The sequence below is a fragment of the Podarcis melisellensis genome (genome assembly GCF_964234715.1).
Source record: "Podarcis melisellensis genome assembly, chromosome: 6".
Lineage (NCBI taxonomy): Eukaryota > Metazoa > Chordata > Lepidosauria > Squamata > Lacertidae > Podarcis > Podarcis melisellensis.
In genome coordinates this window covers 34,147,352-34,175,020 of record NC_138538.1, presented here as the reverse complement: position 1 = coordinate 34,175,020, position 27,669 = coordinate 34,147,352, and the positions used below count along the sequence as shown (strand labels likewise).

General features: G+C 41.9%; 2 protein-coding genes across 7 annotated transcripts in view; both read left to right on the top strand.

Moving 5' to 3' along the window:
• HIPK1 (homeodomain interacting protein kinase 1) overlaps positions 1 to 4,828 on the top strand; it is a 39,878-nt gene extending 35,050 nt beyond the window's left edge. For all 6 annotated transcript variants that reach the window (XM_081914714.1, XM_081914717.1, XM_081914716.1 and 3 more), the window contains 3 exons: positions 50 to 282; positions 1,309 to 1,445; positions 2,581 to 4,828. In XM_081914714.1, coding sequence (XP_081770840.1) covers positions 50 to 282; positions 1,309 to 1,445; positions 2,581 to 3,051 — 841 coding nt within the window. In that variant the 3' untranslated portion in view covers positions 3,052 to 4,828. The remainder of the gene's footprint in view (positions 1 to 49; positions 283 to 1,308; positions 1,446 to 2,580) is intronic.
• A 13,760-nt stretch (positions 4,829 to 18,588) lies between these two features.
• On the top strand, positions 18,589 to 24,372 carry OLFML3 (olfactomedin like 3). The gene is made up of 3 exons (XM_081914718.1): positions 18,589 to 18,784; positions 19,836 to 20,121; positions 22,884 to 24,372. The coding sequence occupies exons 1-3, from the start codon at positions 18,677 to 18,679 to the stop codon at positions 23,666 to 23,668; spliced, it is 1,179 nt and encodes a 392-aa protein (XP_081770844.1). The 5' UTR covers positions 18,589 to 18,676; the 3' UTR covers positions 23,669 to 24,372.
• The last annotated feature ends 3,297 nt before the right edge of the window (positions 24,373 to 27,669 follow it).

Genomic DNA, 27,669 nt, shown 5'->3' with positions numbered 1-27,669 from the left:
TACATTTGGTGAAATGTTGTAATAATGCAGTTGAATGTTTTTCTCTTAGCTTGGGCATGAAGCAGAGATCCAATGTCATCAGCTATGTTACCGTTAACGACTCCCCTGATTCAGACTCCTCGCTGAATAGCCCCTATGCATCGAATGCGCTTTCCACGCTCAGGAGCTCCGGGGGAACTCTAGAGCCAAGCCGAGGGGCAGCTGAAAGCTCCAACTCCCGCACCATTATTGTGCCTCTCAAAACACAGCTCAGTGACTGTATCGTAGCCACCCAAGCCTCAGGTAAGAATGGTTGCCAGCAAAACTGTCTTCCATCACGGAGCTCATTTTCATTTTAGTCTGTTGGTTTTATATATATATATCAACAACACAGACAACACCCTGTTGTATGTATTTATCTTTTGTGACCATTTGTATATATTTAAAATACAATAAAGTTGTTACTAGAGAGGGGCAAAGATCTATACAGTACAACTCTCCCCTCCAATATAAGAGTATTTCTACTACCGCCGTCATTCACTAAGTTATCTCTCTATTTATTTTAATTGTATTTGTGTCACTTTGCACAAGGCTTCCCAAAGTGATATACTATATAATAACATATATGAAACATAAAAACAGTTAAAACAGTTATCCAGCCATGTGTTCATTATAGATGTATGGTTGCTCTTGATGAGTGGAGGACTTGCTATGTTGAGCAATTTAAACATAGGTTTCTTATTTGGATGGGCATTTGCCCAGAGAACTGGCCTTTAAATATTCAAAATAATAAGATTATCCTGAACTTGAAATTGGAACTAGGTTGAGTGTTTTATGGACCATGCTTTGCAGAACACGCCCCCCCCCCCTCTGTGTAGGTGCTCCTTTGTTTGCTTGTAAAGCTATCAAGTCATTTTAGGATAATCCTCTTCACTTGTACAATTATTTCCCTCCATAGTAACTGGTTGCTATGCATCTTTAACAGAGCTGCATTTAATATTCCCCAGTTTCAAACTTTGTTTTGTGGAGGGAGCAGTTTTGAAGCAATAAAAGTTCTGATAACTGCTATTTTTGTAATACCTTCATAGAAATCTGTGACCACACTTGGAATAAAGTTCAATTTATTGCCGTCATGCTGTATGGCAAATCAGTTTTAAAATGGAGGGTACTAGCAGAAGTAGTTTTTAATATGACATGAATCTGCTGTTTATTGTGGCAAGGGGGTGGGGGAATTCATAGTCTATGCTGGTTTCCAGCCACAATATCTAGTTTCAGCTCCTTTACAAAGTGAGGCTATCTTGTGGACTAAACACTGATTTAACATTGCAGGTGTCCTGAGTAGCCTGAGCAAGACCAAGCCGGTGGCGTCTGTAAGTGGACAAGCATCAGGGTGCTGTATCACGCCAACAGGATACCGGCAACACCGGGTGGTGACAAATGGTGTACAGCCGCTCAACCTTAGCCAGGTAATCAGGGCTCTCCTTTCAGATGAATACTGGCTGTAGATCCTGCTGTGGTGTTGGACATTAGCAATGACTCGTGAAGCTGAACAGTGAGAAATACTCCAAATGATGAAGCACAAGGGAGCTGCTATAGATGGAGTATTGCAAGGGGTAGTAGAGGCAAGTCCCCACTTGTGCGCGACCACACATGCATGGCGCGGGGAACCCGGAAGTGGGGAGCACTGGAGTGCCCTCATAGCTTGCAAGGAGACCCTCCCCAGGGCATGAAGAGGATGTCCTCTTTGGGCTCTGGGGAAGGTCTCCTCGGGAACCACGAGGAATGTCTCCTTGTGAGCCATTTCACTTAATGCACACAGGGGCCCAGAACGTAACCCCCAAATAAGTGGGGAGTCACCTGTATTCAGGCAGATTTGAATTCAGTTGTCAATTCTGTTTGTACTTCATGTCCCTACAGTTTTGGGCCAAAATAAAGCCTGTGCACCAGATCTGCCACACATTGTTCCTTCCAGCACATTCCAGGAACCTCTACTATATGAAAGATTTTTGAGTTGCTGTGGTATCTAGGCTTTGAACCACATTCAGTACTGGGGAGAGTGCAGTGTCACAGAATCTTGGTTTTCAAACTAAGCTATCATACTGTCTTTCTCTCGTGTTTCCAGCTAAACATTTTGTGCTACAACTTGATGCCATATTGAGCAGTTCTAAGTAATATCTATCTCTCTTTAGAGCTGAAACCAGAGTTGGCATGTGCCATTAGTTTGTTGCTTCAGAATAAGCACTGATAATTTTAGAATATTTAGAATTTGGAGCTAATCTACTCCAACCACTTTCTTAGTGGAGTATCTGCAATGCAGGATGCAACAGCAGCACCCCAGAGAAATGGTGGTCCAGCCCCTGCTTTAAATCCCTCCAGCAAAGAACCTCTGTTCATTGTTTTTTAGCTCTTACGTTCGTCCTAATGTTTAGCCAAAATCTGCTGCTCTTTAATTTCCGTCCTGTCCTTTGGAACAACAGAGAACAAGCCTGTTCCATCTTAGCCCTTCGAATTATTCATCTACATGGATGGCTCCTAATACGGGTTCTTTGAGTAATGTCCGTCTGAATGTTTTATCCATTGCACTTTCCCCCTGCTTTGCAGAACCAGCAAGGAACTGTCCTGGCTTCACAAGAGAGAAGTGGAAACCCAGCTCCACGGAGACAACAGGCCTATGTCGCTCCCCTGCCAACGACGATCGCTCAGGCTCCCTACACCTTCCAGCATAGTAGCCCAGTGCATCCCCACTTGGCAGCAGCAACGGCGAGCCAGCCTCACATGTACACCTACGCACCCACTACTGCTGCCACTCTGGGCTCCACCAACTCCATCGCGCATCTCTTTTCCCCTCAGGGCTCTTCCCGGCACACCACATACACAACCCACCCGAGCACTCTTGTGCACCAGGTCCCAGTCAGTGTGGGGCCCAGCTTGCTAACCTCTGCCAATGTAGCACCTGCTCAGTATCAGCATCAGTTTGCCACCCAATCCTATATTGGTGCTTCCAGAGGATCTGCTATTTACACTGGATACCCACTGAGTCCTACCAAGATTAATCAGTACTCTTACTTGTAGCTCTTGGGCAGGGATTAATGGTAATTGCTTTCAACTTGATCGTAGAAGTGATGAGATCTGCAGTGGGTTTTGCAATATTCTAACAGCTCCACAACAGGAACATCTGCAGAGTCGGAGGAGAATAATGGGACCACCTTCCTCTTGTTGACAATTCTCTGTATGCTGTCTAGAGTCGGGTTGTCACTTGGTGGAGCCCTGCTGTTTGGGGGAAAGCTCAGGTAAACACCGGGCAGAACCTTTTGAGTCATATTCACATTCAGATTTTACAGTTAAACTTTCATGGATGCTTTAAAAAAAAAAACATCAAAGGCCTGAACCCCCGTTTATTTAAAGCTATTGTTATCTTAATCAAATGGGGAAAGGAAACCAAGGACTTTGTGAAAAGGCTGGATTTTTTTAACTCTTAAACTTACCTTAGTACTTGTTTAAATTATTTTAGCAGCTTGCACAAATCCATATTGCCACTAAAAATGCACATTTAACTCTAGGTTGCTAGGGCAGATTTATAAACTTGAGTTAGTATTTTAAAGTTAATTTTGTAATTCACATTCTTGATAGGCAATAGCTGAATTCTGCAAAAGCAGTTACCTTCTCATTTCTCTGTGTGTATATTTTATATATGTATATATATATATCTATATATTTCGCTCCCCAGTTTCTTGGTTTTAATTGTCTTTTGTTTAAAGCTAGTGTAGCAATTTTTATTATCAGTCTCCATTTACACCATAAATCTTTTCCCTCTTGTTTTAAAATTTTAATGTATGAATCGCTAAAATAAAGTTGAATTAAAAAAAAAACCTGCAGAAAGTATGAATTTACTTTCTGTTGTATGTGTGATCACAGCCTAGACTATGGTTTTTGACTGTTTTGCCGGAAAGCTCTTGTTCTGTGCTGAAAATGCATAGGTTTGCATTATGACTTGAGGGCAGGAGCCACTGGGAACTTCTTCTGATTGGGACTTGCTGAATTGAATAGGAGATAACGCATCACCTGTTCATTTCCATAGACTTCATCAGGAGCTCAGACAATTACACCCTTTCAGTTTGATTTTTTAAAATAACATTTGGAGCTGGATTCCTTTCCCAGAAATGCAAGGGTCTCTTTCCCTTCATATCTTTCATTTCCTGATCTAGTTATCTGAGGAATCCAAAATTCACCAAAACATCAACCTACTGATATGTACAATTTTTTATACTCCTGCATATCCCTCTGGGATCTTCTTGGCAGAAAACTTTAAAGCGCTCTTATTAAGACTTGTATACAGTAAGTGCATGTAGGAATTGCAAAAACATGACACATAAATTGCAGATTTTAAAGGTTTATTACTGAATTTAAAACTATTTTAGAAGTTTTGTAATGGTGGTGTTTTAATATTTTACAGAAAATGAAATATGTACATATTGATTAGAACAAAATATAACAAGCAAAATTACCTGCTAATCCCAAATGTTCTGTCTTTGTAATCAAAATGTGTAGTGGTTATACTTGAACTCTGTACTTAGTGTTCGTCTAACTCTTAAATGTTTCTGGGGATGAAATTTATCTATTCCTTTGTATTTAAACCAAAATGAGTTGATACATGTTGGAATGTATGTGAAATAATGCAATTGTCTAGAGCTCATCACTGTAGCACTGAGAGAGAGAAAAATGGAGCCGCATGAGAGACAAGGATACCTTCTGATTTGTTTTGCACAGGTATGTGTGACTGGTGTGTCCCCCACCCCCACCCCCAAATATTGTAGTGCCTTAAATGATTATGTAGTGTGACTAGAGTTTACAGTGAGCTTGCCTTATGATGGACCAGCAAGCCCCTCCGCTCTCCGTCAAACTGAAGCAATTCATTGAGCGTATCCAACTGAGGATACATAAGTGGTAAAAAAAGGTTGCTTTAAGTTTCAATGCCAACATAAATGATCTGGCCAGAGCTAAGTATTTCACGTCTGTTGATTTCAGCTAGAAATTTAAGGGTGTGCTAAACACATTCCAACTGAAATTGATAGCCTCAGTTCAGACATCAAAGCCAAACATGGTTTCTGCTAACCATAGTTTAAAACTGATGGTACAGAGCTGCTTGTCTGCGTTTATTTTCTGTCCTCTGTGCACTCAGATTCATGTATATGTAGGTTTCCTCAATTGCTCAGCAGTCTTAAGGAGGCAGAGCAGTGACTAAGTCATTGTCAATTTGTGCATCACCATGACTTGTCCATTCATTTTGCCAAACTATGTTTCTTAACCGTGGGTTGGTGTTATGTCTGAATGGACAAGTCGTGGTTGACTATCAGTCAGTAAACCAGGGAATCAGAAACCTTGGCTTTACAACTATATTGAGCAATTGAGGAAATCTACATATACATGAATCTGAGAAACCATGGCTTTACAAACTATGGTGATGCACAAATGTTTGTGTCCTAGGTATTTTATTTGGAGTAAAGTTTTCCCCACCCCACCCCCGATATTACCTATACTGTTAGCTGTCGATGCATCTTTAATAGGGTATTGTGCTGGGAATGCATTGGGAAATTTATCTGATGTTGCAGAGGTAATTAAGCATGTGCAATTACTTTCCCATAAATTATATTGTGACATTATATTTCTCCCCCTTGTGTGTAGCAGATTGTTTCTTGTAAAATATTACTAGTTTGGTGTTAAGAACTTTTATACCAAAGAGAGCCTGCTGGAAAGCACATAATATTCTGAAGTTTTATTTAACACCACTAGTAATGTGGCGCTTTGGGGAAGATTCGAGAGCTGTAGCACTTGGTATTGTAAGGAAATGCACACCATCAGCAGGCCAGTTTAAGTGAGCTTTTGTACCACACTTCATTTTCTGGATTCTGTCAAACTACTGTTCACTTCACCACTGCCGTTGTATAGAGGATGATCTTGTCGAAATGGAGAATAAACTGGCTTGGAGAGTGGTATTGCTGCAGCAATAAAAGGCTTCGACAGCCTTGAAACCCCAGTTCGTATTCTGTCTAGTCTGGATCATAAGGCTAGTTAGTTTTAGTACATTACAAAGAATTCAGAAATGAAGAGCCCATTTCTGAAACAGTGGGTCAGGGTTATTGCCCTGTTCACATTTGGGCAAGGCTATAGCATGCTATCATGCATTTTTCAGAAATGGGCTCTTCATTTCTGAATTCTTTGTAATGTACCAAAACTAACTAGCTTTATGATCCAGACTAGACAGAATACAAACTGGGTTTTCAAGGCTGTCAAAGACTTTTATTGCTGTAGCAATACCACTCTCCAAACCAGTTTATTCCAAATCAGTTGATTTGGACAAGATCATTCTCTAGATAATGGCAGTGGTGAAATGAAACAGTAGTTTGACAGAACCCAGAAAATCAAGTGTGGTACAAAAGCACACTTAAACTGGCCAGCTGATGGTGTGCATTTCCTTCCTTCAGTGATCTTAGTCCTACTGGGGAAAGTGGCATTAAGTTTGTGGACCACAAGCCTTACAGTTTTCCTTTATAATGAGGAATCTGTTGTTTTTGGCAATAGGAGAGTGTTTGGTTAACACCGTAACTAGCTGTGAACCTTTTACTGTACTTTTGCTCTCAGTTCTTTTTAATCTTTTCCAAGATTAATACAGAGGAAAAGATATCAATACAGAGGAAAAGAGTAAAAAGGCATTTCTTCTTTTTTTTACATCATTGGTGTCAACAACACTTTCTGTTGCTGTAACATTATCAAAATGGTTTCTTGCTTAGTGCCACGCCCATTTTTAATTTTTCCTCCCCAAATTCTATGGCAAGACCTTTAAGGGCAGAGTTGTGCCTTTCCACCCAAAGAGATAAAATCATAATGCACCTCGCAGAAATCCTGAAGAGTGTTTTTGAAATTGGGTTTTAAAAACACTCAAGCAGTGGATTAATGTAAAGAAGGCTTTCAGTTAAAATTTTAGGGAAGTAAATTCAAAATGCTGGTCTGAAAGTTTCCCTAAAATTTTAACTGAAAGCCATCTTTACATTGGAAATCTACTACTGAGTGTTTTTAAAACCCAGTTGCTACAGGCCTCCCCCCCCTGCTTTAAACATTTTGCATGTAAGAAACCCACAGGTCCCCTACCTCTGACTTAAAAGGACAATTAAAGCCCATCAGAGTTAATGGCATAGGCAAGCTCTGGCCCTCCAGATGTTTGGGACTCCAACTCATCATCCCTAGCTAAGAGGACCAGTGGTCAGGGATGATGGGAATTGTAGTCCCAAACATCCGGAGGGCTGGAGTTTGCCTATGCCTGGTCTAGACAATCTTTAGAAATGCTTCTTATCCCGTAACTCTGATGGGCTTTAATTGTCTTTTTAAGGGATAAGAACCATTTAATGTCATATTGTTGCTCTGGCTAGTTTCAGAGCAACAAAATGTTTTTTTTTTTAATATCTGAGGCAATTCATCAAGGTCAGTCTAGACTGGCATAGGCAAACTCTGGCCCTCCAGATGTTTGGGGCTCGCAACTCTCATCATCCCTAACTAAAACATCTGGAGGGCCGGAGTTTGCCTATGCCTGGTCTAGACTAACCTTGATGAATTGTCTCTCATATATATATATATATATATATATATATATATATATATATATACACACACACACACACACACACACACACACACACACACACACACATTTTGTTGCCCTGAAACTAGCCAGGCCAGTTCTAGTGGTTCTGCCCGACCAAGGCCTCGTTTTCACAAAGAGCAGATGTGGTTGCAAACCCTGTGCCTGGATTCCTCTTACTTTGGGCTGTAGGTGGGGGTGCACATGATGGGATGTTCTGGCATACCACCTCCACACCCCCAAAAGCATAATTCCCTGCACATAAAAAGTGTTAAGCTAATTAGAATCTCTCCGCCCCCCCCCAAAAGCATGCAGAAAATGATGTATGACACAACATTGGCTTTGTGTTAGTCTCAATTCACACACTGAACTGCATTTGCTGTTTGTGAGAATTAGGCCTTAGGCCCTATCCTTTTCTCCCATTGCAATATCCAGCTTGCCTCCCTGCGGATGGAGAGATGTAAGGCAATAGCTGTGCAGTCTATATGTGAACATACTATTTTAGCAAAAGCAACGTTTTACGTAAAATTAAAGACTTAAATGCTGGGGCTGCATTTTTGCACGCAGCTGAATGTGTGCAAGTCTTGTTGAAATCTGTGGGACTTGCATGTGTGCAACTGTTCAGTTCTGCAGCCGGTGGTGGGGGTTGCACAGTAATTTGCCTTTTTTATAATAAGATAAAATGTTTCACCTAGTCACTCTTGAGATGAGTTAAACCAATTCCTTAGTGTTGTCCCTTGACAGCTGAACTCTCATCTCACAGCTATTGATACTCCACTGCAAAACCAACTTCAGAGCTTTACTGCTTGCACATAGTTGACCAGTGCAGCACTATACCTCTGACTCAGTTTTTTAATTTAAAAAATACATGAAATTAAATTGCTTCTAGGTGATTGGATTGGCACAGCCCTGCTTTTTCATTTTAATTTTTAACTTATGAATGGTGCCGCATGTTGACATAGTTGTTTGTTGCTAAACTTTATATAATGTGTGATTTCAGATTCAGCTTGAACTATTATCTAACTCACTACATGTAGCAGTGCATTATATGTAATGTTAGTATTTCTGCTTGAATCCTTGGTATTGCAATGGAATTCCTACTTTATTAAATGTATTTGATATGCTAGTTTACTGTGTAGAGTTTAAATTTTTTCTGGTTGTGCTCTTCCTTTTTACAATCCGCTAGATAAAGGTAGTTTCTGACAATTACTGATCTATGTTTGTATTGCCAATGTACTTAGGGGGTAATGTAAAAATCATTTTAACAAAAGGAAATACAGATATTTAAAAAAATTTAATACTAACTATATGGGAAAATGGTCCATTGTGAAAACATAGTTTATCTTTGGATTCAATGTTTGTCTTTGGTTTTACAAAGTAGCTTGTATTTTAAGTATTTTCTACATAATATGGTAAAAATGTAGAACAATTGCAATGCATCAATAAAAAGGGTTAATTTTCTGTACTCTATTCATTTGCTGTTTTATGACTCGTGTTTTATGGTTACAAGTCCCAAGGTCTAATTGAAAGATTTCCTTTAAAAATAAAAAATTGGGAAAATTTTAATCTCAGTGGTAGAGCATCTGCTTTGCATGCATAAGGTCCCAAGTTCAGTCTTTGACATCTTTAGATATTGTTGGGGCAAGAAACCCCAGAGGGCAACGGATAGTCATTGCACTTGTCTAGAATGAACCAATGGTCTGGCTCTGTATAAGGCAGCTTCCTGTGTACCAAAATAAAGAGTGCTAATACTCTGGATAGTTGATGTGGAGCCCTAAATATTGTCTAGGGAGTGTGGGTGGCTTTGTGCATGCCCCTGTATGTGTTTGCAGGGCTGCTGGAAGGTAAAAGGGATAATAATGGGGGGAGGTTAAGGCCAGGAGCCCCCCCCCCCCGATTCTTTGCTGCTGCAGTTTCAATTAAATGTGTATACTGCCCTACATCAGATGCCAGGGCGGTTCACAACATAAAATTGCAATATAGAAACTACAAAACGCATAGTAAAAACAAGAACAACCCATTCAATAGGGCATTGGATGCCAATCAGCCAAAGGCCTGGTTGAAGAGGAACATTTTCACCAGGCGCCTACAGGTGTGTAATAAAGGTGCCAGCCAAACCTCCCGATACACAGATACAGCTCTAATGTTTGAGCACTTGGCAGGCAACACCATTGCTAAGGACATTTAATCATTGTTGCTAAGGAATGGAAGGAAGGAAGGAATACACAGACCCACTGTCCCTCCCAGAGCAGCAGGAGAAGCTGGATGGGGGAGGATACTGGGGTAGGTTTGTTGGAAGCACTTTTTTCATGTCCACGTTATTTCCTTCATTCATTCACCAGTGTGCTGCCCTTTACAGAACACAACAGAAATGTCTGGTTTCGGTATGTTTTATGCAGAAGCAACTCCCTTGAAATGAGGTTTCCTTCCTACCAAGAAAAGAAAATGGTGCTATTGCAGGCCCTCCTCTTTGATTTTCTATGTTCCCTTCCCACCCCCACATCACTACTGGTCTGCTTGTCATTAATGAGCTGCTATTTATTAATATACAGTAACCATCTTTAATCTGGCCTTCAACATCTGAGAGGTGGGGTTTTCAGGACCCACTCTATTCCTGTGACACTTTTAACTGTTTTTAACATTGACCTTTAAATGTTGGTATCATGCCCAGGGACCTGCCAGTGAGAAGCGGGTAATAATCAAACACAACAATACACAAATATGCATACAAAATGAATTGACAAAAACAATAAAATACCTTATAACTGCAGCAGCTTACGGTGGTTTGGGGGCGGGGAGAAATGGGGATCATTGTGTCTGGCAAGCTGAAATATTTGTGCAGGTGGGGTATTTGTCACCCTGTGACATGGGATTCCATCCAGTATTCCCTATTCCCTTCCCCCTTTTATCTTCACGACAGCCCTGAGAGGTAGGCTAGGCTGACAGTTGATAGTTCAAACGCCAAAGTTGTGGAAACAGCAAATACTTAAAAGTCCTTGTTGCTTATTTGGGTTGGCAAACTTTGGGGTACTTTGCTATAAATATCAGGACTATGAAACCTTGAGCTTTTTCAGGCCAAAGTTGTTGAGCTTTTTTTTTGCAAAATCTCTTTTAAAAAGGGTTTTTGAATCTACACTTCCAACATGGGCTGCCATAAGTCCGGATTTTCCTGGACATTTCATCAATTTCCGCCCGAATGCTGTTTAAGACGGCTGAACACTGGCTATGCCTGGGAAATTCCGGACATATGGCATCCCTAGCTTTAGTGAGCATTATACTGAATAATCTGGAAATTACCATTTATGCGTTTGCATTCTTGTGAATGTGCACTGTTTTTTATGGAGGTGTATGAACAGATGTTTATATTAGAAGTAATTACCTGCACAATCTCCCCTGCCCTCCTTCCCAAATCTGGCCATTCCTCTGCTCTAGAAGTAGCCAATGTGGTGCCCTCTGAACGTTGCTGAACTTCCAACTCCCATCAGCCACCAAGGTTAGTGGTCAAGAATTATGGGAACTGTAGTCCATCAACATTTGGAGGGCATGGCTTTGGCACCACCTTCTCTAATCCTTTATCAAATTGTTTCCACTACATATAATGAAAGGAAATGGGGATCAGATCTGGAAACCACAATGTCTGGTCAACCCTGCCCCTCTCTGCTCATTCTCAGAAGTACCCTAATTTTCTGTTAGGCTATTTGTTACACAAAAGCTTGTGTAATGGAGCTCCAAATTTCACAATGTTGCACCAGTTCTTGAAACAGACTGTGGTGTTCAATGCATATGAGATCTTAAGAAAAACGCTGATAGGTAAACCATGTTACCCGGGATGTGTTAACCTAGATGGAAGAATGCTATGTTCCTCATTAAGGTCTCAGCTAATGGAACAGTTTCTAGTGTATTATCTCATGTGCTTCTATATTCAGTCTGTGGAGAACTGTCACAGCAGTGTAAGGAAAAGGTGTTTGCAGGGGGTGCCTTGTCTGACAGATGCATGCAAGTGCCCTAACACTGAAAGTTGGAGTCTGGAGCCCTGGCTCAAATTAAGCCTTGCTTAATTATATCTACCTGTCATAAGCCTAACCAGCACTGCTTTAGTGCTAGGCTGACCTACTTTACATAAGACTGTTTTGTATTCGAGGGCATCCCCTGCAAACACCTGTTTGAAAGATCTGAATTGAGTTTGGTTTGAAGATAAAGGACCATACAAGGAAGAGCAGGGGCCTAGAAGTTGCTTTTAGCAGTTAGTACCTGGGCAGCAAAAGACTGAGGGCACAAGGAGGAGGGGATGACAAAGGACTAGATGGTTGGACAGTGAATATGAGTTTGACCAAACTGCGGGAGGCAGTGGAAGACAGGTGTGTTTGGCATGCTCTGGTCTCTGGCGTCACAAAGGGTCAGACAGGACTAAACAAAAACACCTGGGCAGCAGAATGAGCAGGCATTATAGGCCATCTGGTTATGGTCATTCCACTATGATGTGAGATGTACTTCAATTTTTTTCAATTTGTTTTATTTATTAAATTTGCATACCACTCTATATTCGTAGATCTCAGGGAAGTTCGCAGCATAAAATTGGAAGATAAAAACCCAAAATTGTTTCTACTCATTTCTAAATTTGCATCTTTATGTATCAATTAGCATATGAACATTTCATTTCATTTTTTGTCATTTTTGGTGATGCATTTCCTCTGTCGAGATAAGGAAGTGACCACCTTATTCAGTACATTTAGAAAAGAAAAAAACATACCACACATAAAGGGCCTTTTCAGCTGCTTGAAAAGAGGCAAGACTATCTAATGAAAAGTACAGTAATCTTGTCCTTATAGCAAGTTACAGAGCCTCTGCTAAAGTTTGTATTTATTTAGATGGCATAATATTGAAATGATTTTGGTGCAGCCTCTAGGTGGCATCATAAGCCTTTGAGTAAAAGCTATCTTACACAAAAGCCAAAGAGGTAGAAAAATGTAGAGCTGCTTTGTTTACCCAGCAGACTGGGGCAGCCAACATGGTGGCCTCCGGAAGCTGTTGGAAAACAACTCTGCATAGCCAATCACCGGGAAGAATGGAAGCTGGAATGCTAAAACATCTGAAGTGCACAAAATTGGCTGCCCAATAACGCTGCTTTAAAGGCAAGTGACCCATCATGGAAAAATAAATGCACGCCAAAAAGAGCAGCAGTGGTTTGGTATTGCTGGCGGGGGACCAAATGAATCTCTAGCTCATATTGTGATAGGAATTTTATGGTCTTAGATATATGGTAATGTTCATAAGTGTACCAGCCAAGCACATACACAGATCAGCACAGGAAGGCCAACCTGGAACCATTTTGATTCCTAAACTGACCAAATATTTTCTCTGCAAGGTCAAAGTGGGAAACCTCCCCATTGTCTCTTTCCTCAGGTGTGAGCCTGTGACCTGGCCCAGGAACTAAGTATTTATCACTACAAAAGAATGGCCGGGCTCCCCAGGCAATCCAATCAAATAACCTGCCAAACAGGAGATAAACAACAACAGGAGAAAAACAATATTCAAATGTCTGTTTTAGACCGCCTTTTCTGTGATGTAGGTGTGATGTATCTGAGGGGTGGTCTTAGGTTACACCCCTTCTGTGATGTACGTATGATGTCTCTGGGGGTGGTCTACAGGAGGGCAATTTCAAAAGTCTTTATAAGGCTTTGCACACCATTCTTCTGGGTCCTCCTCCTCTCCTGCGTGTAGGGGGAGCACCCTGTTGCAACAGATCAATAAAGATCCAGCTTACTAGCTGCTTTGCTTCTCAATATTCTCTGGTTGGCCTCTGTTATTTTCTCCTACCAATAGGGAACCTATGTAAGGACTCTATATGGGCTCTTGGATAAAGGAAAAGGGCAATTTTTGTTCACAACAATTTCATGTTAAATTTTGTAGCAGAACCTAGAAAGAAATACTGGATATGCTACTGTACTTTCCCTTTCTTTTTACCCTACCAAAGATGAACATTTGGAACTCAAATGCAGTGCTACCCTTGTGATGATGGTGGGAGTAATAGTGTGGGGAGAGTTATCTACCTAAGCAAACCTGCCATTTCATTTCTCTCCTTGCAGGGAGGGTTGTAGCTCAGCAGATGCATTGCATGCAGAAGATCCAGGATCAATCCCTGGCATCTCCAGGGATTCCTGGAAATAGGACGGGAGCTGGTGCCAGTTATATGCAGAGCTAGATGGGCCACTGATCTGAATTGGTGTAGAGCCCTGACTTCTCTCTTGGGTGGGCAAATCAGCTGCTCCTTACAGCTGCTCCTGTGAGCCATTCTAGCTTGTCCAATGGCAGGGCATGTGACCTTGAAGCTCCAGAAAAAGGGAATTTGTTCTTTCCTGAAATTAATCAGAAACTATTTGCATTCTACAATAATGCTACTAGACTGTCAGAGAGATATTGATCTATTGCGAGATTTGCTGAAGACCTGATTGCTTTGCTAATACAGGCAAGCAGTGGCTCATTTCTAACTGTCTTTGTCAGTGAGGGTTTTTTTTTTAAATTAAGAAACCCCCACTTTAATCAAATGCAATGCATTTGAACTCAAATGTTTCCAGGCCTTTTTCCATTGGTTACTGTTTCAATGTCAGTTAATGTTAGTGGTCTTCATCTCAATTATAAATGTTCAAATCTCCCTTTTTTCAGTTTGTGGGGATTAAATAAGAAGTGGGAAGAACCTTGAGCTCCTTGGAGGAAAATGTGGGATATAATTGCAATAAATGCAACAAGGAATAAATAAAATAAAGAATAGGAGCAAGGAATCGGGAAAATGGTTCAAAAATCATTTAATTAAGAAAAAAACTGGTTTTCAGTGATGCTCTTTCTTTGAGCAAAAGGGATTTTGCGGTGGAGGGTGGGCAGGAGGGTTTTTCAGATTATCTACCTTCAGATAACATGCTCAATATTCAACAGACTTGTATGGAACAATTTAACAGAGGATTTTGGGCCATATTCTAGGGAACACCACTATCCCTCGTGCTGGGTCTATTGGACAACCATGGGAATGAATAGGGTGCACTATTCTAGTTGTTGTTGTTTAGTCATTTAGTCGTGTCCGACTCTTTGTGACCCCATGGACCAGAGCACGCCAGGCACTTCTGTCTTCCACTGCCTCCTGCAGTTTGGTCAGATTCATGCTGGTAGCTTCGAGAACACTATCCAACCATCTCGTCCTCTGTTGTCCCCTTCTCCTTGTGCCCTCCATCTTTCCCAACATCAGGGTCTTTTCCAGGGAGTCTTCTCTTCTCATGAGGTGGCCAAAGTATTGGAGTCTCAGCTTCATGATCTGTCCTTTCAATGAGCACTCAGGGCTGATTTCCTTAAGAATGGACATGCTTGATCTTCTTGCAGTCCACGGGACTCTCAAGAGTCTCCTCCAGCACCATAATTCAAAAGCATCAATTTTTCGGTGATCAGCCTTCTTTATGGTCCAGCTCTCACTTCCATACATCACTACTGGGAAAACTATTCTAGTAGGATATCCTATTAAAGCTACCAAGATTATTCTCTTGCAGGCAGGCAGGCACCAGGGAATTTTACTTGCTATTACTGAGTTTCTCTGAAAAAATGATAGATAAACTCTAGGAACCTCTGTTTGAAAACTACTCTAGAGTTGCAACATGGTAGGAACCATAAACTAATTTGGCCATAAGCCTTAGAGCAAGATGTGAAGCCTTGTTTTGTGTTCCATGTCTGAATGAGAACAGAGGTCCATTCCCTATGAAAACATATTCTGACCATTGTAGAGCATCCGAGTGGGTAAAGACCAGCACTTCTGGCATTGCATATGAAGTGGAGGCATGTTCTGAAAGCAGGTGAGGCAACTGAATCTGTCAAACACCTGTTGAATGTTCTCAAGTAGCCCAGGTAGTATTAAAGACTGCAATAATGAATGAATGAATGAATGAATGAATGAATGAATGAGCCTTCTGTCTTTCCCATAATCACTTCATCAACTAGTACCCCATTACTTCTTTTACTCCATAAAACTTGCATGCAATAGTCCTACTTGCACCCTGCCTGGAACTCAAGACTTTGATGGCCTAAATGGTCCTTTTGAGTTATCACCACTGCATTGACTTCCCAAGGATGAGTAGCAAGACGATCATTATTCTATCATAAATGTGTGGGTCCTGTCATATTGTTTGAGCCAACGTTTAGAATTTGCTGCTTATGTCAAATCAAGAGTTTTGCCACTTGATACACTATGTACTTGGGATCTGATTCCTCTATATAAAATTTATGTGCAATGGCATCATTTATTAACTGTGTCTATATGTATAAATTGTGGATGACACCTGCAAACGATATGTGACTTTTTCAGGATTAGTTAGCATGCGAAAGCCAAGATTTGTGTACCTAGGCACCCTTCATAAATGACACTATGTGCATTTATTTTGTACTTGGGAATCAGATTCTGAGTACAAAATGTATCCACTCAATTCAGATCTTATTTTCTACTATCAAATTCCATGTTGAATAAACTAGTTCAAAATGTAAGGAAAGTAATAGGATAATCTGGGAGGTGGTAAGGTAAGAAAGCAGCAAAAGGGCTGCACAGAAATAAAGCCCAATATGACTTCTCACCAGTACTGCAAAATATTTTTGTTTTGGGGCATTCTTAGGGCACAGAACCTGGTTGAAGACTTGCCCATATAACTGTGACACTCAATAAGAACTTTATTTCTTTTGAACTCCTTGTTAGCCACCCCTCACTGGAAATATCTCATGTGATATAACTGTGCTTTTTTAAAACAATGGAAAACCCCTCAGATTGGTTCCTCAGTTGAGGAACCCCTAGCCTATGACATCTCTACTCCACATTAGCAGAAAGAGAGTCAAGAAATTTCCCTAGCAGTTGGGGACCAGAAACTAGACAAGGGCATTTTTTCTAGGAAATGTCAAAGCAAGCTCCCTGGGACACAGGTTAAATGAGACCCTCTAGAACAGAGGTGCCCAAACTTTTTTCAAAGAGGGCCAGATTTGATGTAGTGAACATGCATGAGGGCTGACCAAAGTTATTGAGCTTTTTTTAGGATTGAAGTTGCTGAGCATTTTTTACGGATTTACCCCAGGACATATACTGCCATGGGGGTCGGATTAAATTGACCGGCAGAACGGATTAGGCCCCCGAGGCAGACTTTGGTGAGGGATGGTGAGAAAAACACATTTTCCAAAGAACAAGACATACAACAGCCCACTGTGTGAAATCCTGCAAAATGAAGGGTTAGGAAAGCGGTGAAATTTGATTTTGTTTCACATTTCTCAAGCCAATATGCAAACTGAAACACAGTTATTCTTTGACATTTTTGTGATGCCGTTCTCAGAACCTGACTTTGTGCATACAAATACATATACAAAAACACATTATATCAGGGGAAATTGCTTGCAGAAGTATGCTTATCAGCAGAAATGCTGATGAAATTAAAAGATTTTTTATAATTAAAAAAATCTCAAATTGCTGCAGAAATGTGGACAACTGAAAATTCAGTATCTGAAACGAGACACTGAAACAAAAATTGAGTGATTTTTCCATCTCTAGGAATGTGTGTAAGTAAGAGAGAGAGATTTGAGCTTGCCCCATGTATAGCATCTCGCTCTAGTTCCAGAAATCAGCATCCCTGTGGTTTTCTAGTCATTGCTTTGGCTGCAGCATCAAAATTTTGGAGAGACTTCTGTGTTCTGCTCTTGCTTCTTTCAGTATGTGATTTTCACAACAAGAAATGGAATGAGATCAGGGGAATGGAAGGGGCAGAGGAGATGGCCGGTTGATGTCAAAGTAAGAACACAGAACTAGGGCTTTGACATTAGTACATAAGCAATAGCTTCTAGATGCTTCCTAGAAGATTGAATTTAATTCTTTCCTTGGGATTCATTTGGCACTCCTTTCTCTCTGCTTCAGTACATGGATTGGCTTATACGATGGACATTTCTATCAATGGCACTCAGATAACCCCATGAGCAAGGGAGGTGGGTGGGGAAGTCTTTCTTGACTCAGCAGTTTTAATCCTGGAATTATGTCAACTAGAACATAATTATCGTATTTTATATTGAGAGATTGTAGTATTAAACATCCACCCACCACCACCACCACCAACAACTGGCCTGGTGGATAGTCCTGTGGCTGAGATTTCTGGGCTGCATATGCAGAGCCCATGTGCCTACAAGTTGTATTTTCTGTTGAGGTTCAGCTGTGGCACGTTGTTTGGAGCATGGCCAGTGGATGTGAGAAATCTCTGCACCTTCACACCCACAGCGTATGTGCGATTGTTGTGGAAAAAGGGACTCGACCATCCTGAAATGCTGTTTTTACATAATCAAGTCAAATAAGAAAAAAAGGAATCATAGCTGAAATTTGTTTAGGGGTTGTTGCTGCTGAAAAATAAATCAAGTATACTAGGAAAGAGTTTAGCTTATATTTCATTGCTAATAGTATTGCAGGTTCTGAATGAAGAGTGGGAACTACAGCCTTCCGGATGTTTGTTTGTTCATTCAAAAGCATGGATAAACTGCTTAATCATTTGTAAATCTATGAGCAGTGCACAATATATATTAAATATCATTTAAAAAAAACAATGTAAAACCAATAAACATAAGTGAAACAAATAAAAGCAGGAATTTGGGGAATTCAAATAAAGAGAAACAGGGTCTGTTCTTAAGGGTCAGGTTAAGCCTGTTGCCGATATAGTAGCAGATTAAGAAACATTAAAAAAAGGGTACCAAGAATGATCAAACAATGGTCAGGGGAAAGCCTTCTGAAATGGAAGGCAGTGGCATTGCCACAATTGAGGCATTACTCAACCACACATCCTCGGTGCTTGAATGATTCTGGCAGTGAAAGAGTTAAGTCTCACAGCTGTTCTCTTCATGGGATAGAGCGGCCTCTCTCCTCCAGAACTGGCCATCTGGTTTTAATAAAGTGCAGCAAATGAGGCTGTGCTCCCTCCCCCATTTTTTACGGAGAAACTGTCAAAACATTCCAATGGTGTGAGCTCGACTGCAGCGCACAGACAGCGGGCAAAGCGCAGGACACCAGGTACTGCAACCATGGCTCCCCAACATGCCTTGCTTCTGCTGTTTATCGTGGCCAATGCTGTTGACGGGCAACAGCATCAGTTAATGGAGTACATGGAGAGGAGGCTCGCTGTCTTAGAGGTGAGAGCACGGGAGCAGAATGGTCTCCTCCTCTGGGCCTGGTGTGCGCACTGGGCGAAGGGCATTCCAGATTGGATTTAAGGGTGCTGGCTCTGCAGTTACTTGAATATCTAACTTTGACAGAAAAATAGCAATCACCTAACTTGGGGCAGGGCAGGGAGGTTCCTCTAGAGCTGCAGAGGTTTGAAAATTATTATTATTGAACTGCAGTTCGAGCTAAGGAACCATAATGGTCTGTTGTCCATTATCTGTTGACCATTATGGAAGGTTATTGCCTGTAGGTGCAGGTGGTCTGATCTTTGAGAGTCTGGGGTAGTAGATCTGGAACTCTTGGGTCTTTTCCCTGTGTGGAAATGCAAGACATTCTGAAAATGTTTTGCCAAGCTTTAAAGCCTTGCTCCTCATTCCATAATGTCGCAGCTCCTTAGAACATAATTGGATCTTTTGTTTCAAAACTCAGTGGTTCTACAGCACTCTGTATGCTTATCAGCTAACTTCATCTGATAATCCTGCGGCAGCTATCCAGAGCATCGGTAGCTGGATGCAGAGCACTCTCTGACTGGGAGGATAGGGTAATAAAAGTGTCAAGACAAAGGCTTTTTAAATCTAAAATAAAGGCATGGCGTTTTCTTATCGCTAGGAACAAGCATGTGTTTGCAGAAAGTCTTGATAATGTAACTGCAGAGTGCATAGGGATGGCTAAGAATCCAAAAGGCAGATGAGAACATCTCAAAATGAACAGGCATCTTAACACGCCAGGACTTTAAAGCCAAGCTTACAATTTTGAGAGCCTGATTCTTGATTTTAGATGTTCGTGCAATCTGTCAAGACAAATGTAACCTGGACTCTACATGGCGACCAGAGTCCCAGGGTGGGTAGGTTAATTTTGTGTTTTTTAATACTGTCAACCACCCTGTGATCCTCGAATGAAGGACAGGATATAAATTTTAATAATAATAATAATAATAATAATAATAATAATAATAATAATAGTTTAGCATGTCAAGTTGGCATTCCTAAGGTGCCTTATCTTCTTTCCTCCTTCTCTTAGGAGCGAATCACACAGTGGCATGATCAGAGCAGCCGTTACTCCACTGAGCTGAGGGATTTCAAGAACAAGGTTTTGTCCATGCTGGAGTCAGTGGAGAAAGACCGGGAGACACTTCGCTCAGAGGTGGAAAACACTGCAGTGCGAGTGGACCGGCTGGAGCGAGAGGTGGACTACCTTGAAACTCAAAATCCTGCCCCACCCTGTGTGGAGGTGGATGACAAACTAATGGAGAATCAAGTTGCCAATGCCAAGAAGCGCAAGAATGAGAAGTATGACAAAATGACAGGTGAGTGGACAACCTCACAGCATGCACTCATACTAATGGCCGTGCCAGATGATCCTGCAAGGCAGGCTTCAATGGTTGTTGTGGTTGTGGTTGTTGTTGTTTTGCTTTGTGTGATTCTTCTACAAGTCCCTCGGCATTGGCCATCAGTGCTATATTTTGTCCCCATGGCACAAACATCCGTGATTAGTTGCAGAGGAGAGAGCTGTGTTTTTGGGAGAGGAATACAGCCAATATTGCTATGTGACTTTTTAAAAGGGACTAGATCACATGCAGTCTAGAGCTGGACACCTATTTCAATGCACACACACCCTCCGATCTCTGGATAGTAGCGGTTAACTGATAGGCCTATGGAAAATGGCAGCATGAAATTTGTGAAGGCTGTTCACAGTTCTGTGAGAAGGAAGAAGGGGTCTCTTTGTTGGCAAAATGACTCTTCTGTTTAGCAAACCTTTATTTATTGCATTTCTTTCCTGCCCTTTTTCGGGCAAAGGAGTCCCGAGGGCAACAAAATGGGGAGGCATTGCTGCAGCAGGAGGGAGGGAGGGAAGTGGATATGCATTGTGAGGAACTGCAAAGCCTTTAAATATTTTTTTAAACAACAACAACAAATGAACATTTAATGCTCGCCAAATGATGAAGGGAGTGGAGTAGGCTAGAGCAGGGTAATTAATTATTAAGCAATGTCACAGGCACTGTCCAATAGGGATTTGTGACATCGGTGCAACTACAGTCTACACAGGAATTTCAATAGCAATGGCTAAGCAGTTGGGTTGGTTGGATGGAAAATATTATACAGTAGATTGAATCTTGGGACAATGTGTTACCTCTGACATAGAAAGGAAGATCTTTTGCAATATATGTGCAGCAGCTACTTCCCATAAAATAAGGGACTAGCGTACTTTAACAAGTTTGTGACATAGCAGGGTAGAATCCTGTGCACAGTTAGGCTGCTGAAGTCCCATTGGCTTCAATCAGATTTAAGCAGACTGTGAGCAAGATTGCAGCTGGGGTATCTAAAACACATCCCAGCCATTGCAAGTGAGCAATTCTCCCAGGCATAATGTTTTGTGAGTCATGCAATTTCTCCAATGCTTCTCACAAGTCTGACTTCCCTGTGAAAGGCTTTTCCATTTGGGCTAGTGATCGGGGAAGCTGGGAGAGTATATTTCTTCCGCTGCTGGAACAGACTCCATTGTTGTGTGCCCTTGAGACAAATCACACCATATTCCAGAAAGTCAGTTTGCCACATTGCTAGCTCTTCATGTGTCTCCTCACATATGACTGTTGTCATGCTGCAGTGCTTTGTTGTTTTTGGTCCTTTTGTTCCAGATTAAAGTCTGCTAAGATGCACTCACCACTGTACAGATAAATTTGACATGAATTAATTGTAAGTTTCTCATCCATGTCAGTTGCATGTCTGTTCTATCCCCTTTCTGCATTAATCTATGATTCCTCATATCATCTGCATGAAAACATGTATATAAATACATTTCTGGCATCATAATTCTCACAAAATATAATTTCTAAACAAATGTTTTTGGTTCAAGTATGCATTGCTGGCAGTATTTATCTGCATCTGCAAAGCAAGCAAACAGAGCAAGATAGAGTGAGCCATCCTTGTTCCTCCAACATCTGGCAATGAGCAGTATGCAACCTCTGAATATGGATGCTGCTGCCATAGAAGATTGCCATTGATAGACCTATAATTCATCCATGCAGTGATGATCCCTTATCAGAAAAGGAGCAGCTGTGAAACTCTGCACAGCTATGTAATATACTCCCAACTTCCAAACACATTCTCCCTGCAGTTTAGGCCTTGAGGAGAACTGGTCAAGGAGGCTACTCAGTCCCAACCTTCAGTGTTTTAAGCGACGGCCAATGGAAACTGTATGCTCTGCTGCAGAATCAGCTATTGAAATAAGTGACTTGCAAGACAGATAGTAATGAAAGCTTTGTTGCTAGAGCTAAGCTGCACAATGTAGTAGAGAAGCCAAAGCCAGGAGAGAATCAATTCAGTTTGCCAGAAATAAATCAGAAACAGCTTGTTATATTAGTACTAAAAGGCCAAGTCTTGTTTAGGCTGCTTTTTAAGCAAGCAAGTCTAGCTTCACTTCAACAGTGATTTGGGACTTTGAGGGCAGTTCCCCTAGTCCACCAAAGGGTGCATGTTTTTTGAGGGGTGGGGGAAAGGAATAGGAGGCAAGATTTATTGAGTTCCCTTTCACGAGGGAGGACCATGCAGAGAAAAGTGCAGAATTAGCAGGACTGGGAGAATATCTTCCACATGCGATTAATTCTTTCTGTGAATATAATGCGAATACAAATGTCTCTGCCACTTTAGGAGTTGCAATTTTCATAATGCAAGAGACACTTTGAAGACAGGTCTTTGGTCTTATCTAGTACTATTTGTCAACCAGATGTCTGCAGGAAGCTCACAAAGAGGATGGGTGGTGGTATATATTTTATGTGTGTATGTTTGTATTTTATGCACACACTGCTTTTTCAGGCATCAACCTTCTTCACAATACAACCGAATGAATGGAAATGCAATTTTCAACCAGTCCCAAGAGTCTCAGATTCAGCAAGGGGTGGGAACAGTAGGAATTAAGGCATCAGGTTCTGAATAGGACAAATATTCTGGAATTTGTGATTTGCCCACATGTCTGTACACTATTTTTAACGATTCCTTTGCAGTTTTGTGCTATAGATTTGAGAATGAGAGCAAAGCACACTGTTAACTATCCTATGACTATTCTTTATAGATTGCAGTGACACAGTGTCCCAGGTGAAAGCCATGAAAATCCTAAAGCGGTTTGGCAGCACTGCTGGGCTCTGGACCAAAGACCCAGTGGGAAATTCAGAGAAGATCTATGTGTTTGATGGCACTAGCAATGACACCGTGTATGTCTTCCCCAGAATGAGAGAGTTCACGCTCTTCTCTGCTACACGAAAGGCTGCACGCATCAAGCTACCCTATCCATGGGTCGGCACTGGACACTTGGTATATGGAGGCCATCTTTATTATATCCGAAGACACGGCACTTTCCAGGTCATCAAGTTTAGCTTGGCCAACAAGACTATTGTGGATAGTTCAGTTTTCCCTGCCGAGGAGCAGATCCCTGTCTTTGGTCTTTCATCCTATAACTACATCGATCTGGTGGCCGACGAGGAAGGGATCTGGGCTATTTATGCCACACAAGAGAATGAAAGAAACATTGAACTGGCCAAGCTAGACCCTGCAACCCTGGACATTGAGCAAATGTGGGACACACCATGTCCCCGGGAGAATGCAGAGAGCGCTTTTGTCATCTGCGGTGCGCTCTATGTGGTGTACAACACGCGACTGCCCAGCCGGTCTCGTATCCAGTGTGTCTTTGATGTCAGCGGCTCAATGGCAAATGAAGATGCTCCCCTAGTCTACTTCCCCAAGCGATATGGCTCTCACTCCAGCATGAAGTACAACCCCAAAGAGAGGCAGATCTATGCTTGGGATGATGGCTATCAGCTTATTTACCGCATGGAGATGAAGAAGAAGACCGAAGTCTGAGAAAGGCCTAGAGCTCTGGTGGACAGCACATCAGAAACATGCTCCACTGCCTCCCTGCAGATACGACTCAGCTGCCTACTCATGCACATAGCATGTTCAGCTCCTTAGAAAACCAGCAAGCATGGAGTAGACTGGACTTCCTGATACATGAAACATTTTTAATGCAGAAATTGCCTGCATTTGAGGAGGGGAGGACTCGCCATTTCTTTCTTTTTCCCCAGCTCACTTAAAATTGGATTATTTTTTTTTAGGTGTGTGTGGGGGGGGGGCATTATGCTTGAAAACATAAAAAATACTGGGGAATAGAGTTAATCAGCTCTATTTTTGAAGCAGGGGCACCCCACTACATTTCCATACTGCCTTAGAAATCAAATTGGCATCACCCCAGGAGCCCTGCTATTTCATAGATGCCTCCCTTTTCAGAATGACAGCCCAGAAGGATCTTAAGCTGCCTGCCCAAATGAGGCAGTGAGCAGGCACTCATGATAATTCTAAGGCCAGGCACTGCAGTAATAATAATAATAATCCCATAGGGTTTGGTTAATTTAACAAGAATGTAAAACGTATTTTTCTTCTTGCTTTCCTTTGCCCTCCAGAAGCTTTAATTGGACAGTCCAGGTGGCAGTTTCCTGCTTGCTTGTTGTACCTTATTATTTCTGTTGTTCTATTTAAATCTCCTTTCTATAAATCAGAATATGTCTGTATCGGTTTTAGTTTTGTTTTGTTCATATGCCGCTGAAAATACTAGAGGGAGCTGCTCTGGCCCAGCCTTCATATTGAGATCTCTCTCTGATTTGTGGCCCCCTTCTGAGATGGTGGTTCTTGTTTGCCTGAAAGTTAGTGCCTTGTTAAAGATTAGTCTATACAGAAAGCCGCTCATGAAAGCTACTGAGACTGGCTTGCCTGAAATCTCTCACAACAAAAACAAAGTCAGCTTTCTTCCAATTCCCAGCTTTCCTATCTAGCTGTTCTGTTCCCTCCAAAAGTCAATGAGAATTGATTGCACTCGGAGCCTTTGGTCATGTTTCAGGTTGTCCGCCTTTTCCATTTGTATTACAGTTTCTTACTAATTGCTGGATTTGTCTAATTCTGGCTCTGTTCTCATGCCATTGCCTCTGGGTTCTTTCTTTGCTAACTGAGCTGTGTAAGGTAAAGGTAAAGGCACCCCTGCCCGTACGGGCCAGTCTTGACAGACTCTGGGGTTGTGCGCCCATCTCACTTAAGAGGCCAGGGGCCAGCGCTGTCCGGAGACACTTCCGGGTCACGTGGCCAGCGTGACATCGCTGCTCTGGCGAGCCAGAGCCGCACACGGAAACGCCGTTTACCTTCCCGCTGGTAAGCGGTCCCTATTTATCTACTTGCACCCGGAGGTGCTTTCGAACTGCTAGGTTGGCAGGCGCTGGGACCGAGCAGCGGGAGCGCACCCCGCAGCAGGGATTCGAACCGCCGACCTTTCGACGGCAAGTCCTAGGCGCTGAGGCTTTAACCCACAGCGCCACCTGCGTCCCATACTGAGCTGTGTACACACTCCCATTTACTTTTGCATCTACTAAGCTCCCACCATTTGTATGGGAAGCACTACATCTCCAACATTTGCCATAATCCACATCTATCCTGTCATTTCTTCTGAAATACTGCATTCTGATGCATTTCCCCACAAACCAGCTCTGATAAGTATTGAGAAAATGTGTTTTAAGCCACATGTCCCTAATGCTAGTTATGTGATTTCCATATGTCCTTTAACAAGGAAACCTCTTAAAACTCTCTTGTAGGGTGTGATTATTGCAGATATCAATATTGCGCTGCCTGAAGCAATTGGATGCATAAATGCTGACTCCTTTGGGAATAAAAATGGTCCAGGCCCGTAAACATGATTCAAAGCTTTACTAACAAGAACTTCATAACTGGTACAAGAACAAATCAATGATACATCCAAATAGCTCCATAAGACATAGCGTAGGCTCCGCATCTTCTCTGAAATATTATATAACTCGAAACAGACCTAGCTTCCATGTTTTCTCTCTCTCTTCACGTACAGCCTAAATTCCAGCCTGAGGCTGTTTCTCCTGGAGAGGCATTATTAGCACATCTTTCTCTCACCGTGCCTGGGAACAAAAGACAAAGGCAACTCCCTTCAAAATTTGCAATTGAATACCTTAATCATGTGACCTAAGGTTGAACACTCATGTGAAAAAGGAAAGAACAATCGACCCAGCTAGAAACTCAGAAAGCTCTTTTTTAGCTTTAGTATACCACAATGGAATTTTCCAATGTTAAACCCTTCAGCATTACACATGCAGGCATTATCCATGTCAGTGTGCAATTCAACAATTATACCTAACAATGATTGTGTCCTGTGCTATGGCCGTAGCTGTCAATGTTTCCCTTATTCTGAATAGGATTCCTCACAAGAAAAGAGAAAAGTTGACAGCCATGGCTTAGGCAAGGCATGTCTAAAGTCTGTTTATTTTTCTGGGTTAAAATCCTAAAAAAAAGCTCAATAATAACTCTGGGGTTAACTCCTTAAAAAAGCTCACAACTTCAATCCTAAAAAAAGGTCAACAATGTTGGTCGGCCCTCATGCATGTTCACTTCATCAAATCTGGCCCTCTTTGAAAAAGGTTTGGACACCCCTGGCCTAGACAGAGTGGGGGATGTGGGGGTGGGGGTAAGAGGGTGTTCCATAGTTCTCACCAGGCATGCTTCCACTTCACCTGCGGTGAATCCAGGTTGATAGCAAGGTGTCTGGCCTCTAACCTGAATGGACTTCATGTGACCGCTGGATGCTATTGGCTGTTGGCTGAGGCCTTGTTGAGTGCTCCAGCTTGCCCATCCTGTGGACACTGACTATGTTTGTGTGTGTACCGTACATTTAAAGCACATGACTCCTCTCCAAATAATTCTGGAAATTGTAGTTGAACTTTTTCTTTCTTCCATGATCTTCAATGTAGCCATATCAGACTGCATATTAGTAAAAGAAAACTACACAAAATCCGAAGCACGGATTGCCCATGCCACATCTGGTTTGGTTCTTAAGTACAGTGTTCATACAATTGACCATTGGGAGGAGGAATTTTATGACACATCCGCACTTGAAGGAAATGTGTTAACATTTTCCTCACCATGTGGCCATTTGCTACAGACGTCAGCATTACCTACAGTCAAAAGCACACCATGGTATGTTGCATGGTAGGCAAATGATTGCTTGTAGCCACCAAGAATTACTCTTCTGCCTCAGCTTATTGACACGTTGTTTGCATCAGGTCTTTCAGAAGATACAGAAGTTTTCTTTCAACCTTCTTCTTAGACTACATTTCCCTTCCCTGCCGGGAGAAAGGGAAATAGCTGTAGGGCTCTTCAGCAAGATTTTTTTTTTTAACAAACATTTGCTCACATCTGCCAAGTCCTGGCTTGAATCATTCCATTGTCTTAAAAATGCAACCACAAATGGGAGAGAATCTCCTGCCAGCTTGACTACTTCTGTCCTAATAGATGGCTCATCCTCCCAGGAAGGCAAAACAGCCGAACTCTTAGGTTCCAAACTGTGGGTTGACTGGGCCTTGAACCCATCAGGCTAACAAGAGTTAGAAAAGAGTTGGAAAATCACTGCAAACCAAACCATAAAAGGATTAAATTGTGTGTAGGAATTCCTGAACTGAATAGGATTTATGCCATATTTTTCCCCTTAAAAATATTTCTAACCTGCTCGTCATCTGTACATATACCAGGATGAGGTACAGCATAAAAACAAAACCCCAGACCCCAGAATGGAAAAATTGTGTATGATATGGACTGTGAGGGTCCTACCTTGCTGAAACTAAGCAGGCTGGAGTCTGGTCAGTACCTGGATGGGAGGGACATACAGTAGGAACAGAGTCAGACCAAATAATTCAGTATTGTTTACACTGATGTGTAGCAGCTCTCCAGATTTCCAGATGGGATATGTCTGAGCCCTACCTGGCAGCGGCGGAGCATATGCCCGCGCTGCCTGGGGTGCGACC

Excerpts from the sequence above, each read along its gene's own strand:
- OLFML3 (XM_081914718.1), top strand. The coding sequence starts at position 18,677 with ATGGCTCCCCAACATGCCTTGCTTCTGCTGTTTATCGTGGCCAATGCT. Across the intron at positions 18,785-19,835 it reads GGAGGCTCGCTGTCTTAGAG|GAGCGAATCACACAGTGGCA; the intron begins GTGAGAGCACGG and ends TCCTTCTCTTAG. Across the intron at positions 20,122-22,883 it reads GAAGTATGACAAAATGACAG|ATTGCAGTGACACAGTGTCC; the intron begins GTGAGTGGACAA and ends TATTCTTTATAG.